A 16351-nucleotide genomic window follows, 5' to 3' on the forward strand; every position below is an offset into this window, starting at 1 on the left:
AGCAGCACACTTCTCTATCAGTAAACTGGAAGCAGTCTCTGTGTTATGATCTGGTCTGGTTATCTTTAAGATTTACATAATGAGATAAAAATAGACAACACTTACAAACTGAGGACATGGCAAAGTAGAAACACCATGTGCTGATATTGTCAATGTGCAATAAATGAATTTGGTCAGGCTAGAGCACTTTTTGAGCGTGCCGTTTATGGGACGCTGTGAGCCATTTTGAGGAGTGGACAGTGCTGTTTCTTACCTTGGGATCAATGTTCTTAAAGCTTGGGTCTTCCTCGTCCACTTCAAAGTATAACTCCAGGGCAGTGATAGACAGCGTGCCTTTTACCACCACAGCGGGCGCAACCAGTTGTGCGCTGGTGCTCAGGTTAACAGGCCCTGTGGAACGCGGTGGACAGCGGTTAGTTTGTGTGTGTGTGTGTGTGTGTGTGTGTGTGTGTGTGTGTGTGTGTGTGTGTGTGTGTGTGTGTGTGTGTGTGTGTGTGTGTGTGTGTGTGTGTGTGTGTGTGTGCGTGTGTGTATACATGCCTGACCCATTCTCTACTGCCTTTGGCATACAATTTACTTCAAACATAAATGACATAAATGTATTGTTTTAATACATATAAATAATGTTTTAAAATAACCGTGTAACATTCTTATTTTGAATAAGGCTAAAATTATATATTATATTGCATGCATAATTTCTAAATCGTTTTTATGTAAAACTGTTTAACAACTAAAATATATACTAATAAAATAATTAATTAATTAAAAATCTTAAAAAAAACTACTAAAATCCAATTCACGAAAGTAATCCACAAATAGGATTATCCTGTGCACAATGACATATTTAAGAGATTCATCCATAGAAACACTATAGTGGAGGTTGTCAAAAAGCGCTGAAATCCGCTGTCAATCAACGCGCATTGATTGCGGCCTTTGGGTTTAATCTGTCATCGATCTTAATTTATGCCAGCATGACAATGCTGAACGGCCGCTCTGGGGAATTTCTGCCTCTCTTTATATGCGCAAAGCCGCGGCAGTCGGTACGACCAGAAGCCCACGTTTAATTTCCCCAAGCACCCTTCAATTCACGAACGGATGGCATGATCAGATATGTTCATCAGCATGTAATCCGGGGAAAAACAACATTTTCCCGTTAAACCGGAACACGTGCAATTACACCTGAATCAAACCGCTTGCCAAATGGATGATGGCCAACGACGCGGATCTCCGCGATAATTTGCGCTTTATTTGAGATGGACTGTCTTTTATTATAAGGCTGACTGCCATGAGATCAAGAATGTATAGAGAACATAAGCAAATGCGGAAAAATCCGATAAATGTATATTTTTTTACAAACAACTTGAAACCGACCGTCGATACAGTCGATAATGACATTTTTACCCTTTTTGTAATTGTATTTCTTATAAGCGGGTTATACAGCAATACTCTAACACAAAATCGCTTTTACTCAATAATGAGACATTTATTTATTAATTTATTTAGCTCAAACGTATTTACATAATTTGTAAACACAAATGCGTATTATTTTGATTCATATTTTTATATTAACATCGATTAATATTTTTAGAGCAGAGACTCATTTCCAGCTCACTGCAGACTCTAGTTGGCCTTGTTCACTCCTGTTGGCGCTGCGTTCAGCCTTCTCTCAGATCTAACCTGATCACAGGCCGCTAATGAGAAAGCATTGCCTCAGATAATGACGTGATCCCCTCATTAACACTACATCTCCAAAACGCTCACATAACCAACGAGACCGCCGCATTAAAGTGCGCGCCGTGACAGCTTTCTACAACCTTCCAGTGTGTCACGTTGCATTGCAAGCGTGCTGAAGTAGCCTAGATGGGGTGACGGCTACTTCACCTGTGAGGTTCTCCAGCTCTTTGTCGTCGAGCGATGAGAGTGTGTCGTCGTCCTCCAGGAGCAGCTCAGTCTCTGAGTTCTGATTCCCCAGCACTGAACTCCTGATGGACTGTTTGCCTTTCAGCACGTCTTCTTCTGGAGCTGGAGACAACGAAACAAAACGTAGTCCTTCATGCATGACCGCGCAAAAACTGGCACGTTTACATATGTTAGTTGACGATACTAAATAAAACAAAGTAGGCTACCGCGTGCTGGTTGTTGGATCATTTTTTTCTTAATAAAATACGAAATGAATAATTTTAAGATGCAATCAAAATTCTTATCAATAAATAAACACGTGGTAGTCATTTTTAACTCGAAACATAAAAACAGTTTGTTTATTAATTGTTCTCAGTGTTTTTTTTATAAGACGACTTAAAATGTAAAATAACCGCCATTTTAATTATAAAACTGTTATATAACTTTCATTTGCGTTATTTTCAATTTGAATATAGGTAAAAATTTTATAAAATTTATTTATTATACCAAAACTATAATTTATTTATAAAGACAGTATATTAAAAAACGTATGGCATATTTAAACTCCAAAACAAATACCAAAATACGCAGGGTTTCCTTAAAAAAATAGACTTTTGCTGAATTCTTCAAAACAATAAAAACAAAATTTCACCAGACCAAAGTACCCTTGAGTTTTTCAAGATTCAGACAAAACATGTTTTTCTTTAAGTCCTTTATAGATAATAGTTAAACATTTAATACAACTAATAACTGAACTGCTTTCTTCTCTTATAACAGGGAGAAAAATCAATGCGATTAAACAGAAAGCAACAGGCAGTCTATTTTGCTCCATACCCCAGGCTTATCCCTGACAAAAATGTGAAGTTAATGAGAAGGCTCTTTCTGATTTCAACTGTACATGACTTGAGGTTATGCATAGATTATTTAAGAAAAATGGTAATCTGTAAACATTTACAGAGCCCTGCATTCCCCAGTGGTGAGGGGCAGAACCGGGTCTACAGTAGACACAAAGGCAATCCTTCATATATATAAACAGAAAGAGGTGAGACGGGGCAGTCTCTCATCAGACTGCTTTGGAACGCGCTGTCTGTAGGCCTAGCGGAGTGGCACAGTTTCCACTTCTGACCAGAGTGGACGCAGAGCCGCGTGACCTTTGCCCCCTCTCTCTAGATACATCACCTGAGGGGGTTTGTATTTGCACTTGAAGCAAAACCCTGAGACAAGTCTTTATAAATAGAGCCGTAAACCATTAAAAAAGCAGAGCAAAGAAATCTCTTGTCATGGAAAGTATGCTGGCGAACTGATATTTAGACCGGTCTTCCTGTAATTAACTCTCCCCAGAGAATTTGTAGTTAGCAGCGGTGAAATTACTACCAGCTTCCTAATACATACCACATGCCTGTGTGTTCACACCATGCAGAGTGGACACAAGGATCTGACGGAAAAACATGTTTTTGTGCATTTGCTCGAGATAATATTTACTAACATTTATTTACAAATGCGAGCTAGTGTCACATCCAGTGCTCGGAGACGAATACTGGCTCTAATACATCGGGCCCAAAATAGCACAGTACTATATACAGTAAACTTGAAAACGTGTCCAGATGCACATTTTAAATGCAAGAAATGCTACTAACTCTTCTATTGAATAATGAAAAAAACTAAACTAAAATAAATGTAGCATATTATACAGAATAAACAAGGAACAAACATTTGTACGACAATAATATAATAATGTGTAAATAAAAACAGGACAATTTTAAGTATAGCAAGTTACATTGTATCGAATATGTAGTGAAAAAACTTTTTCAAATTAAAACTAAATAAGCATTTCTTTTCTAAATTTAAATGAATAAATACTGAAATGTATCAGTATGTGAAATTGACATACTGGAATGTATATTTTCACCCATGATAGTGTCCACTTAAATGGATAGTGCATCCAAAAAAGAAAATGATGTCATCATTTACAAAACCTCTTGTTATTTTAAACCTGTATGACTTTCTCTTTTTTTGCAGAACACAAAAGAAGATATTTTGGAGAATGTTGGTAGCCAATCAATAGCGGAACCCATTGCAAGTCAATGGTTTTCTGTGACCAATATTCTTCTAAATATCTTCTTTTGCATTTTGCAGAAGAAATTCTTACACGTTTGAATTGCTAAAATGGTTAGTAAATGATATCAAATTTTTTATTTTGGGGTGAACTATCACTTTAATAATGATGTGCACAACTTGGACACCTACAACACTAGACCCAAAACTACTAAGTGTTAAACTGGAGTGAAGAACTACCAGTGCCCCTTAATGACTCGAAAACCCATGTTGTAGGATTACATGCAGACATCAGCTTTACTTAAAAAGCTCATTCATTCCCCTCATTCAGCAAAGCTAGTGTAAATACATGCAGTTGCGTTATACTTACAAGCCCTGCTTTCCTTTCCACGCAGGTTCAAATGCTCATTTATATGCAACCAAAGGCCAAAGTGAGGCAAAGCAATTAAATTGTCAGAATTAACAAATTTGTTTTTAACAAGAGTGCAGCCAGGAGTGAAGCGAGGAGGTGCTTATTGATCACGGGAACAGAAACATCAGTCTTAAGGTATTTACACTCCTTCTAGTTCCCAAACATCCGAGCCCCCACCTGGCAAAATCAATCCCCAGAAAGATGGCGCTTTCCCCGGCCATAAATATCATTCCAAATCTTACCAAGCATCTGTGTTATGGGCGTAAGTCAGATCACTCTTTCCAAGCTGGTGATGAATGATCACAATTAAGTATGCCGAGAAACGCGAGCTTTGACATGATGATATATTTTGAGTGATAAGAAGTTGTAAGCTAGCCTTACTATATTAAGAAATGTTTCTTTCAAATGCTGGAATATGTCATTTGAAAAAATGACATGTACAGTGATGTCGTCAACATATGATGTAATGTGCTAAATCATGGTTTGAACAAAATATGAGTCTATTAGAGATGTCTGAAAATGTTAATGACACAAAATCGTCTATTTTTTAAAGTCTGACGTTCTCTTCCACACATCATGAGAATAATCACAGCCAGATATGACCCTTGTGCTCTGTTTAAAACATGAGATCCTGGCCCAAGTCTTTCGTCCCACTTCCGCAACAAATTTAGGGTCAGCAGAAAAGACACAAGCTCTATATAAAGGAGGGCGGGGGCAGGCAAACATTCATTTTAAAGGGATAGTTCACCAAAAAATAAAAATTCTGTCATCATTTACTCACCTTCAGGTTGTTCCAAATCTGTATAAATGTCTTTGTTCTGATGAACACAGAGAAAGATATTTGGAAGAATGCTTTATAACCAAACAGTTCTTGGATCCCATTGACTACCATAGTATGACAAATTGCAATTATTTTTAGTTCTGTTGAACACAAAAGAAGATATTTTGAAGAATGTAGGGCAGCAAACAATTCTGAAGTACTTTTGACTACCATTGTAATTTTTCCTACTATGGTAGTCAATGGGGTCCAAGAACTGTTTGGTTACAAGCATTCATCCAAACATATTTCTCTGTGTTCAACCAAAGAAAGAAATTTAGAACAACTAGAGAGCGAGTAACCCGTGACAGAATTTTCATTTTTGGGTGAACTGTCTCTTAAAAAGCATTGATAAACTTTTTAAAATATCTTACTTTTCTTGTGAAATGAGTTAATTTAAGAAACTTTATGAATAGGTATTTATGAAATATGCACTTGAGTGATAACAACAGCTTTTCTATTTGTCCTGTATAGGTTTTTAGCAGAACGTCACCCCCTGTAGGACGAATAATATGCACATAAATACTTGATGGATGGATTGATTATTTCCTGCACTGGATAGTCACTGGGGAAGCATTCGAATATAATGAAGAGCTTTAAGGCCTCAAAGTTTTAGGTTCCATTCATAGGGCACCCAAAGTGTTCCTTAAGGAACACTTGAACTTAACCAAGTTAGCTAAAGAAAGAGGGATAGATGGAAAGAAAAGTGGAAGACAGGAGCAGAGAAAGAGAAATCATTGGGTCCCCTCAGGGCCCTTCTTCCAACTGCATATTATGACCATTAGGGCAGCACATCGGTCTCAGAGGATGCTGGGATTCTGAACACTTATTGCTTTTAGATCACATTCTTATTGACTTCTGTCACATTGGTCATTTGTCTACAGAACCTCTGTCATTCTGAGGGGGGACTAACCGCTGACATATTAGAGACATTTTCTCGAAGAAATGGTCCTGTTTTTGAAGGGTGCAATAGGTTAAGCTGCTCAAGTCCAAGTGCTGAATGGTGCGATTGTAAAGCCTACTATCTGTGAGTGTGGCTAAAAACTTATCAGGAGTAAAGTGTTAGGCGGAGTCTGCAAAATGTTTTGCTGAATGAAGTGACAGAGCAGTGCTCCACTTTAAAACAACAAGAGAAATAGATCTATTTTAAACTTATATTTGTAAACAAAACTATAAATCTATCGTAAAGACGGGGGAGAAGAAACACAAGCCCCTGAGGAACTTTTTGAGGAAGTTTAATAACCTCAGGGAGCTTTACTTGTGATGGCATTGTTATAAATAACCTCATTATGTTATCAATTTGTGGCGTTTATTAATAGGCATATAATGCATATTTTAAACAGGCTAATTTATTTAAAAATATTTGAGAGAAAATGCATTATGAAAAAAATAAGATGAGAAAAAATAATATGCAGTAAATGATGCACATTTTAAATTAATCAAATGATTTCAAACTCCAAAACAATTTAAGGCCTGTGTTTTTAACTTGTAGTTCATACATCAGTGCATAATTAAACAAGTATGCATTCATTTCTCATTATTAGTCGCAAAAGAAAATGAAATTCACAGCGAGATCTATGTATGCAAGTGAACTGCACTTTACCAACGACTTTTAAAGATTTTTTCGTACTCCACCAAATTGATCGTCTTAATTTTACTAGCGCAATTTAGCAACTCGGACTTTCAATAAAAAAGTAAATCGCAAAAGTAGTTCTTTACTTTGCCCCCTGCTGTGAGCTATAGTTGTAATGTATCTAACTGTAACACACAGCATGAATTCTGTGAGTCTCAGGTTTTATGAGAGCAGTGCACACACATCTAGTCCTAACACAAAAGCTCTCTGCCGCTATTTCTTACTACAGTAGCTTTACAACTCCTCTTACCTGTAAATCCAGCCGCTGATGTGCATGAGAAAAAAGGAAAAGACAGTGACAATGTAGCAGCACTTGGAGACAGAACACTAAGCCCTGTTTAAATGCCTGAGCTAATGAGAGGAACGGTAAGCAGTATATAAACAAATTAGCAGGGAATTACTGTCATAATATTATCCGAGAGACAAAGATCTGGAGAATACTAAATGTAGTGATGTAACACGGTAGCCAACTAAGGTATGTTGACCACAAAAGGGTTTATGGTGACTTCATTTTTACAGTCGTGTACCAGATGATAGTACGTAACTATTTTACCCACCATGCTCTGCTGCAGCCTTGAGCGTAGCCCCAGAGTGTGAGGACCCGAACGGGTTCCTGATGAAGCGTCGACGTCTCCTCAGGTCATCCTCCCAGTAGTCCAGGCGCCAGAACTCCAGCGGTCTGCTGCCGAAAGGAAGAGAGAGTGACGAAGAGAGCGAGAGAGAGAAAGGCACATATGTTAGCAATTAGCCGATGCAATGAGAAGTGGCAAAGGCAGAGCTGTATAATACAGGCCTTGTGTTGCCGCATTGCAAAGTGTAGAAACCGAGGAAAGGTTGACACTGTGTCCTGTGTAGATGCAACGCAACACAATATAAGGGATCTTCTCAATGTTGTTTGTTTTTGTCCTAACAAGCCGTGATGGCGATACACGTTGAGCGACAGCGGATCAGATTTGAGAAAAAAAAAAGATGTTATGGCTTGGCGTCTAGTTAGAACAGTGGTCGGGAACCTGTGGCTCTTTTCAAAAATCATGTGGCTGGCCAGGTATCTTAACCTTCACCAACATTTGATCATTAAAAACATCATAATATATATGAATATTTCAGGTTATCCTGGCCACTACATGCATGCAGTGCTATGCGCAAGCCACGTAACGACACTAATCAACGGCAAACAACGTTTATATGGTAACCTCTCGCACCGGCAGCCCAGCATCATATCGAAAGCCAACAGGCTCATAATTCGCATGCTTTTTACCCAGTGCGCGAGGTCTTTAGAAGAGCCAGAGTCATGCACCTACAAACCGAACTACAAAGCTATTAGCAAGACGCTAGTTATGTTCGCTTTTATGAGGTGTTGCGCAGGTTGCACAGACCGATCGGCGTATGACATCAAAGTGCCGCGAGAGCACAGCTCCGTGTGCTTTCGAAACGCGTACTCTGATGTCAGACACTTGCCGATCATGCAGCATTTCAAGAAGTGGAAGATTGCAATGCATTGTCAGAAGACACATATGCAGTATTTTGTGAGTATCAGTACCATGAACGTGCACTTTTTAAAATGGTTATATGTTAGATATAATGAAGTTTAATTGAATGGAGGCCTATTGTGAACCTGTAAGTTGTTTATAAGTCATGGAAATCATTTTTTAGAGGCCCAGATGTATGCACTGTTTTTGCCTTGTCTGTGGACATGTTCTCTTATCGAAGGCAAAGAACAATTGATCCCCACAGGGACCATAAGTGAGACTGTGGACATAAACTGCCAGTCCACAGTTTCATCGAATGAATGCGCCTGGCCCAAAGTTAACTTCCGGTCTGTGTTTAGTTATCGGTCTGGCTAGCGGCTAGTAATATAACTATTTATTTTATACTTCATCAATATTAATATGAATTAATATTAATATTTCATTTCATATTAAATCTATTAAATTAATTTAAAACTACAAGTTATTCATTCTTTATTCAGTCTACCAGAAGTTAAGTTTGGGCCATATACTTGTTTGTTTAAGTTGTTGATGCTGAAACGGTCTACACATATTATTTACATATATAACATTACATGATCACTTTAAAGTGAGGTACAGATAAAGTGGGACCATTTCAGATCATCTGTCACTGGCACAGTTGTGAAATATGTAGTCAAATAGCTTTGCACAATTTAATGTAGATTTCAATGACAGCTAAAGACGCAAACAACAACAGTCCAGAAGAACTTCAAGCTTCAGTTTTTAACACGATATAAATGTTATGACAAAATACAACCAACGTAACATTTAAAACCAATTTGAAACATTATAATTACATTTGTGTACGTTATAACGTTATAATTACATAATTATAATAAACGTTATAATTACATAATTATATTTGTGAACAAAAATCTGAAACACAAAGAGCTTCTGCACCAGTGTTATTTACGTTTTTTAAAATAGCCTCATAGTGAAAAGAAGAAGGAATGTTAAACTCCAAATATTAAATCTTCAATTTTATCTGTTGTCACCCAACATACACACAAGCCCTAATCATGGAGACAGAATAATATTCATCCAAAATCTCTCCAGTCCGAAGCACTGGAGGAAACTGTTAAAACCATACATTTGTGCTCTCGTTTTAGAAGTCGTACATACACAAAACTCTTGGGGGCCAACGTCATAACCTTGTGCTATAGTGAAGAAGAGGCCCAGATTTCTCCAGCATCTCAAGAAGGGTACGATGAGAGCTAAATACATCACACTGAAGATCAGCCTGCTGACACAGCAATCCAGCAACACACACACGCACGCACGCACGCACGCACGCACGCACGCACGCACGCACGCACGCACGCACGCACGCACGCACGCACGCACACACACACACACAGCTGTGGTTCCAGGCTCATTTTTAGACCCAGCAGGACATCTTACAGTAGGTCTGCTGAACAGAGCAGCGGAGAGCGGGTGCCTTTGACTCCATGTCCTTAGCCTTCAGCCATTTTCTCCTCAATTTGTACCTTTTACCAATGCATGAAAAACCAGTTCTCTCTCCCTTTCATCTTTCTCTCTTTCTTCCCACTCGTGTGTTTTCTCCCAGCGTGTGAAAGCGTTAACTTTTAATGATGGTATATAACATATTACCCCATTTAGATCCAAAGGACTTTAATTAAAATAATCTCTTCAAATATTCATTATGTTTAGCCCCCCGAGGCACGAGGAAAATACATTTCCCGCAGCACAAATGAGTTTAATCCTCAAAAGCTTGCTTAATTTGAAATAGAAAAAAAGGAACTAATTTCAGGCGAGAGGGGAGGGAAGGGTATAATTTGTCAAATGGAATTACGCTCATTTCTCCACTGTAACACAGAACAGCATTATCAATTAATTACACACACGCTCGCGCACACAAAAACGCAGATTTAGATTTTCAAGAAATGATGTGCGATGGATGTGATAAAACGTACTCCAGTGAAGAATATGAATGATCACGCTCTATTTAGAAAAACAGATCGCTGTGTCTGAGCTGGTGGATCCTCAGAGATGCAATGAGAGAGAGAGGGGGGCTAGGCGGGGTGGACGACAGCGAATGGCTTTAGCAGTGGCTATGTATCCGTCAAACGGCTGATTTACTGTAGGTGCGGTGAAATATAACTCTCTAAGTCCATTCTGCTCTGTAGAAGTGAGAAGAAGTTTTATCGTGCAACAGGGCCTCCACACCCAGGCCAAATAAATCAGGATAACGGCCACTTAAGAGCCCTCCCCTGTGTTCACCTTCTTTTTTTACGCTTACATACTTTAACAATTGCCAGCAAACACGCTATTATGACCTAAAATACCACGAAGGAGAAAAAAGTGAGAAGGAAAGTATTAAAAAGGGTTGTGAAAATAGATAAATCAAAGAATGGAGGTCTTCTCAGAATTAATGACACTAGGAGAAATATAAACAGACAGAAATACTTATGGAAATAGTAATGGCACCGTAATGGCATGCAAAAGACACGTTTTAAAATCTCACTTAAAATCTCGGCCGTTCGGGGCCAAGAAGAATGGAGGTATTTGAGCGGTGCGGGGTTTTCTCAAAAGTGTGATCGAATCAGTCCACCGCCAGAGGCTCGGTACAAATCTCTCTCTCGTGCGTTCAGACATCCCTCTTAAAGCTTAAGAGAGCGCTTAAAAGGGGAAAATAAAAACAATTCTAACCTCACGCTTCAAGAGCTCTCCGGTCCGACTAATAAGAGACATTAATATCTGATTTATTCAAGGCAGGAAAAGGGAGACGTGAGTTTTCCTGGAGAAGCACAGCTCCTCTGAGACCATTTACAGCTCGGGCAGACAGCGCTGCCTTTCTGTTAAATGCTTCAAAGGAAATGTTTACCCACAGACTTGAATAAGAAAGAAAAAAAAGAAGGGTTGGATGTGATATGTTAGGATCTCATGGACCCACCTTAACACTAATGAATGAGACAAGAGGCAAGTCTGCAATACAAATACAACAGCAGTTCAATAATGAACAACAGATGCCAGAGAAATCAGAACATTAGTAGTGTTATATAAAAAAAGACATACAGCCACTGAAAAAATGAAGAGACCGTTTTTCTGATTTTAAAATGTACTATTTATGGTTATGTGTTTAGGTAAATTAATCTTTTTTGTTTCTTTCTGTGAACTACTAACAATATTTTGACCAAATTTCAAATAAAAATATAGTTTCTATTTGCATTTATTTGCAGAAAGTGAAATGACTGGAGAAACAGGTCAAAATAACACAAAATCTGCTCTGTATTTTGTCAGACCTCAAATACTGAAAATAATTTACTTTTGAGCAATACCACAGTAATATGTGTCCATATATTTAGGAAATGTTTTTTTTTCCCCATGTGATAACCTTGATTTTTATCCCAGTTTTCATGTGTCTGGTCATGCTGTCGGTCTTTCACATTGTTGTTGGATGACTTTGTTCCTCCTGATGTATGATTTTGTGGAAATTCAACAAACACGGGACTGGAATGACCACAATACATCTAGAAAGGTTGATTTAAAATGAAAATTTGGATTTTTTTCCACTGCAGTATTTCCACTGCTGTTGTACGATATACACACACGATGTATACCTATACAGTCGCGTGAACAACATGTAAAGAACAAAAGACATCCTTATGATAAACACATATTTTGTGTCTGTATGATTGTGTACTGTATTGTATTATTATTATTATTAAGCAAGAAATGCAGGCTTCTGAACATATTAACATGTATAACTTCTATACATATTTACATACAGAGGCAACTGAAAATTGAGAATTCATAACAACACCGTATACTAAACTTTTATGTTTCGTTTTTTGATAATTACTTTAAATTTGTGTAACCAACAAAACGTTGAAGACCTCTACATTATTATTTACTTAGCATTTTTTTTAGCATTTGGAAATGTACAGTACAATTACAAAAAAGATGTGCAATACTAGCAATCCTACGCCAAAATTCAAGCCGGACATATTGTCACTTAAACAACAGGAAGAAGCCACTGCTTGACGAAAGCGAGCGAGAGACAGTTCAATTCACTCCATATCAAGCCGTCTGTCTGTGAACAGATTTGCTTCTATCTAAGCAGCAGAGAGCTGTTTGAATGTGATAGTTTGCTCCATGTAAATAGGCACTCCATCATGCTGGCTTCCAGTGTCCATTAATTAAAATGATTACCAAAGGCCCAGAGCCGATTCAAGGGGCTCCTCACCTGTCACTCTCTGCGAGAGCACAGATACAGAGAAGATCAATTTATCTGCAATACAACACCACGCTGGCCGCTGCAATTAGTCGAGCAGCTGGAAACACGCTCGCAGGCTTCGCTGCCATCCAGACACCGTGACAATACAGCCCTAATGAAGGCGAAGGAAGTGTGTGCGTGTAATCCAGCCGCCATCAATCCCAGCAGCCGAACCAGCACGCACATTCCACGAAGCAAGTGTTTTCATAGCAATAATGAATTATTCATTCATCCATCCATCCATTCATCCTTCCAAAGGGGGTTTCTAACAGGAATTGTGCCAGCGCCTTCTCGAGACAACGACAATTACAAAACACAATAGGCCTCGGGATGGGCGCGTGCGTCTGTGCCGCACAGGCGCAATTAGTAATTAGTACGATCGTAAAAAAGCCATGACGGAAACAGACCCTTAAATGGCAGTGGGGCGTCTGAATTGTCTTATTGGGCACGGCGAAAGCAACACTTGAGACCTTCCACCAAACATGCCTAATGGAAACCACATTTAGCGAGAATTTAACACGAGCAGAGACTTTTATAAGCGTCTGTTCGATGTAATTGAGGTCTTTCTTCTCACCCGGTACCAGTATAAGCGACGGGTCGCCGGCTGTAAATCTGAACCGGTTTACCAACACAGAAGACAAACGGGGGGCTAAACGTAATGTGGTGTAATACAGATGGCGACCCATTGGCTTAATGAATAAGGGAAATGGATCGGGGAGCGAGCAGTAAACAGAGGGACAGCAAGAATCAACAGAGGAGAGGGTCATGTTTTATAATATCCTCTTTAAAGCTTCAATTGTGCTCCTAAATTGTAGGTTTGCATAAAACAAGCCACACTTTAAGTCTACTTGACTCGAGGGAGGTGTCATAATAAACAAAGCATTTAATTGGGCCATGTGTTGAGAATTTCAGCGTGCGAGTGTGTGTGTGTATGGGGATATTAATGAGGTGTTTTTTAGCTGGCTTGTGCCGCCACACTTCAGAAAGGCATCGGTCTCACACTCAAGTAGCGTTTTAAAACCCTGCGAGCGTTTCTAAATGACTTAAAGGAGCAAGTGTACCCAAATATGCACTTGATGGTAACGCCTGGAGGATTGGGAATGTTTTCATGCACAGATTAAGGTAAACATGCAATTAATGAACAGATATTTACTAAGATTGAGATAAAATCAGGGACAGACAGATAAATAAATAGACAGGATGCATAAAACAAGGAAAATGCTATAATCTGGAGCATTTTCCACATATACTGTATGAATAAATTTTTTCCTAATTATATAAAAATGTACTTCATCTTTATATTTCATACTATTAGAAATAAGTCAAACCTTTTGTAAGGGCCCCCTTTCTAAGATACATATCCATCTATACATTTTTATGTGTAAAGAAACATTTAAACTTTGTTAGATAAATCATAAATATACTGTAACACTATAAAGACTACATATTGTTTCCAAACATAAATAGTTGGCTACACCAGCGGTTCTCAAACTTTTTCGTTGTAGGGCCCCCTTTGTGTGGGGTGCATCGCTTTGGGGCCCCCCTAATAAAGATTTATAATCTTAAACTTAGAATTAAATCAAAAACATATTCTGTTATACAATGCTGGAACAAAAATTTTTTCGGTTGGTGATCTTAATTTTCTGATGATACATTTCTATATTACATAAAAATGCCACAAAATCTGTGACCCACCTAGATCCATCTTGGGGCCCCCAGTTTGAGAACCACTGGGCTACACTTTCACTTTAACATTTACTACAGTGAGAAAAACTCACACATATACAAATACAAACAATTCTGAAAACCATGCATGGTGCAAAAATGCAGATCAACACTTGGAAAGAAATTAAACGATAATAATGTTCAGTAGTCTTAGAATTTTTGCTTGTCTCACCCCAAAAAATTCTGGGCAACCTTGTGGAGGCCCCCGGACCAAATCTATGACACCCATAGACAGACATGTTGATTTTTTCAGTGTGGCTATGAAAGTCTAACTGAACGACTGCCATCCATCAGAATGGAAGTTACCCATAAACACATTCAACTCTACCATTAGAGTACCTGTGTGGCCTATTTATGGGTAGAAACCCATTAAAGAAATATCAAAATCTGCCACAAGAACGCAACATCATTTACCAAGAGGGCAAAATTCTCGTCCAAGAATGATGATGGCTTCTTTCCTGTTTATCATTTCAAACCAATGTGTCGGTGCAGGCGTGTGTATTCCGGCCTGATATTACACTGGAGTTCATTTCTGGTACGAAGATTATGTAAATGACAATGATGTGACCTTTAGCATAACAAACGGGGCAGATGGAGCACAAGTTTCATACATCACTCCAGCACAGGGCACTTTAGAGACGACTCGCACTCATTTATAACCTTTTCCCGTGGATTAATACAGTTACAGTCGGCGTGAACATATCTTTCTTTGTGGCTTTTTCATTAATGCCTGCGATTGCCGCCACTCAAATGGCTCTTTCTCGTGGAGATTATTTCGTACGATTTGCATAAACCATGTGTTTATGAAAACTGAATAGATGAATTGTGTATTTGTCATGCAGAGGGAAAACGTGGGTCTCTCCATCAAAATCCAGGCAGTCCAAGCGGTCTGAAATGAATCTGAGAGAGGGGAAATCAGAGCGACTGTGTCTGATTAAGGTGGTGATGTTGTATGCAGAGCAGGGGAAATAATCTGTGACGCTCAGTGATGGCGGATGTTAATGTCTCTGACATGGGGTCAGGTGCAGCACATGATAATAACATGAGTGACAGAGGGTCTGTGCTGCATGTTGGGGGAAAACAAATGTCTCTTCTTTTCTTTTTTATGCGTTGTATGTATTCAAGGAATACTTCATTTAATTTGCATTTCGTACATTCATCAGGGTTCAAGGTTCTTTCTACAGTTACTGTTATAGCTGCACTCAGTTACATTATGCCTCCATTATTATACCTGTTGTCTGAAACTGGTCACAAAATGAGACTCAACAAAATCATATCTAAACTGTTTCAGCAAACGTAAATTCAAAAATGACTACTATTTAGGCTATCCATGTCAATCATAAAAACGTACCTATTACTCCTTGATAATCATAAACATTTCATCTTAACTTTTATTCAAAAGTCACTGACTGCAGCTGTAATGTGTCAGAGGAGAACTGGCATTCCCTGAGACTGGTTTCACTCAAGGTTTTTTTCTCCATTTATTCATCATAGGAGTTTCGGTAAATCGCCCCCGTGCCGTGTTGGCTTGCTCACCAGGAAACTGCTTATATTAGGTTATCTTCTGCAAATTCCATTAACATTACTTTTATTAGGATGGTCCTCTCTGTTTGTACTCTGTTTGTTTTCTTTAATGAACTGTAATGATAATGAACTGTTTTTCTAATCAGAATCAGAATCCAGACACTAAATCAACAACTATTTTAGTACATATGAAATGCTCCTGAATTTTGTTTTTACTTGGGAAACAAGTTATACTGAAATATCAAGCTTTGATTAATCCAAGTAAAATATTTTTTAACATCTTCAACAGAGCCACACTTTTGCGAAAATGTACTCTTGGCATTTTATTAATCAACTTTTTGAGGTGTCACCCTGGGGTGCTTTTTACACATTACTGATGGAGTTCCTATCTATTCTGGGATTACTCTTCTATAGGGCTGTGTATTGGAAAGTGCCTCCCAATACGATACATATCACGATAGATGGGTCACGATACAATATATTACTATGTATTTCGATACGATACACATTTGCGATATATTGCAATACTTTAAATAGAAAA

At 38.4% G+C, this 16351-nt stretch overlaps 1 protein-coding gene across 3 annotated transcripts in view; it reads right to left on the reverse strand.

The window, feature by feature from the left end:
* lrba (LPS responsive beige-like anchor protein) overlaps nt 1-16351 on the reverse strand; it is a 262968-nt gene that overhangs the window by 89875 nt on the left and 156742 nt on the right. For 2 of the 3 annotated variants that reach the window (XM_057332761.1, XM_057332759.1), the window contains exons 37-39: nt 7374-7498; nt 1882-2022; nt 254-390 (exon numbers count right to left, since the gene is read on the reverse strand). In XM_057332761.1, coding sequence (XP_057188744.1) covers nt 254-390; nt 1882-2022; nt 7374-7498 — 403 coding nt within the window. The remainder of the gene's footprint in view (nt 1-253; nt 391-1881; nt 2023-7373; nt 7499-16351) is intronic. The other variant, XM_057332760.1, reaches the window with a different exon arrangement.

The sequence above is a fragment of the Triplophysa rosa genome, linkage group LG4, assembly GCF_024868665.1.
Source record: "Triplophysa rosa linkage group LG4, Trosa_1v2, whole genome shotgun sequence".
NCBI classification, from domain to species: Eukaryota; Metazoa; Chordata; class Actinopteri; order Cypriniformes; family Nemacheilidae; genus Triplophysa; species Triplophysa rosa.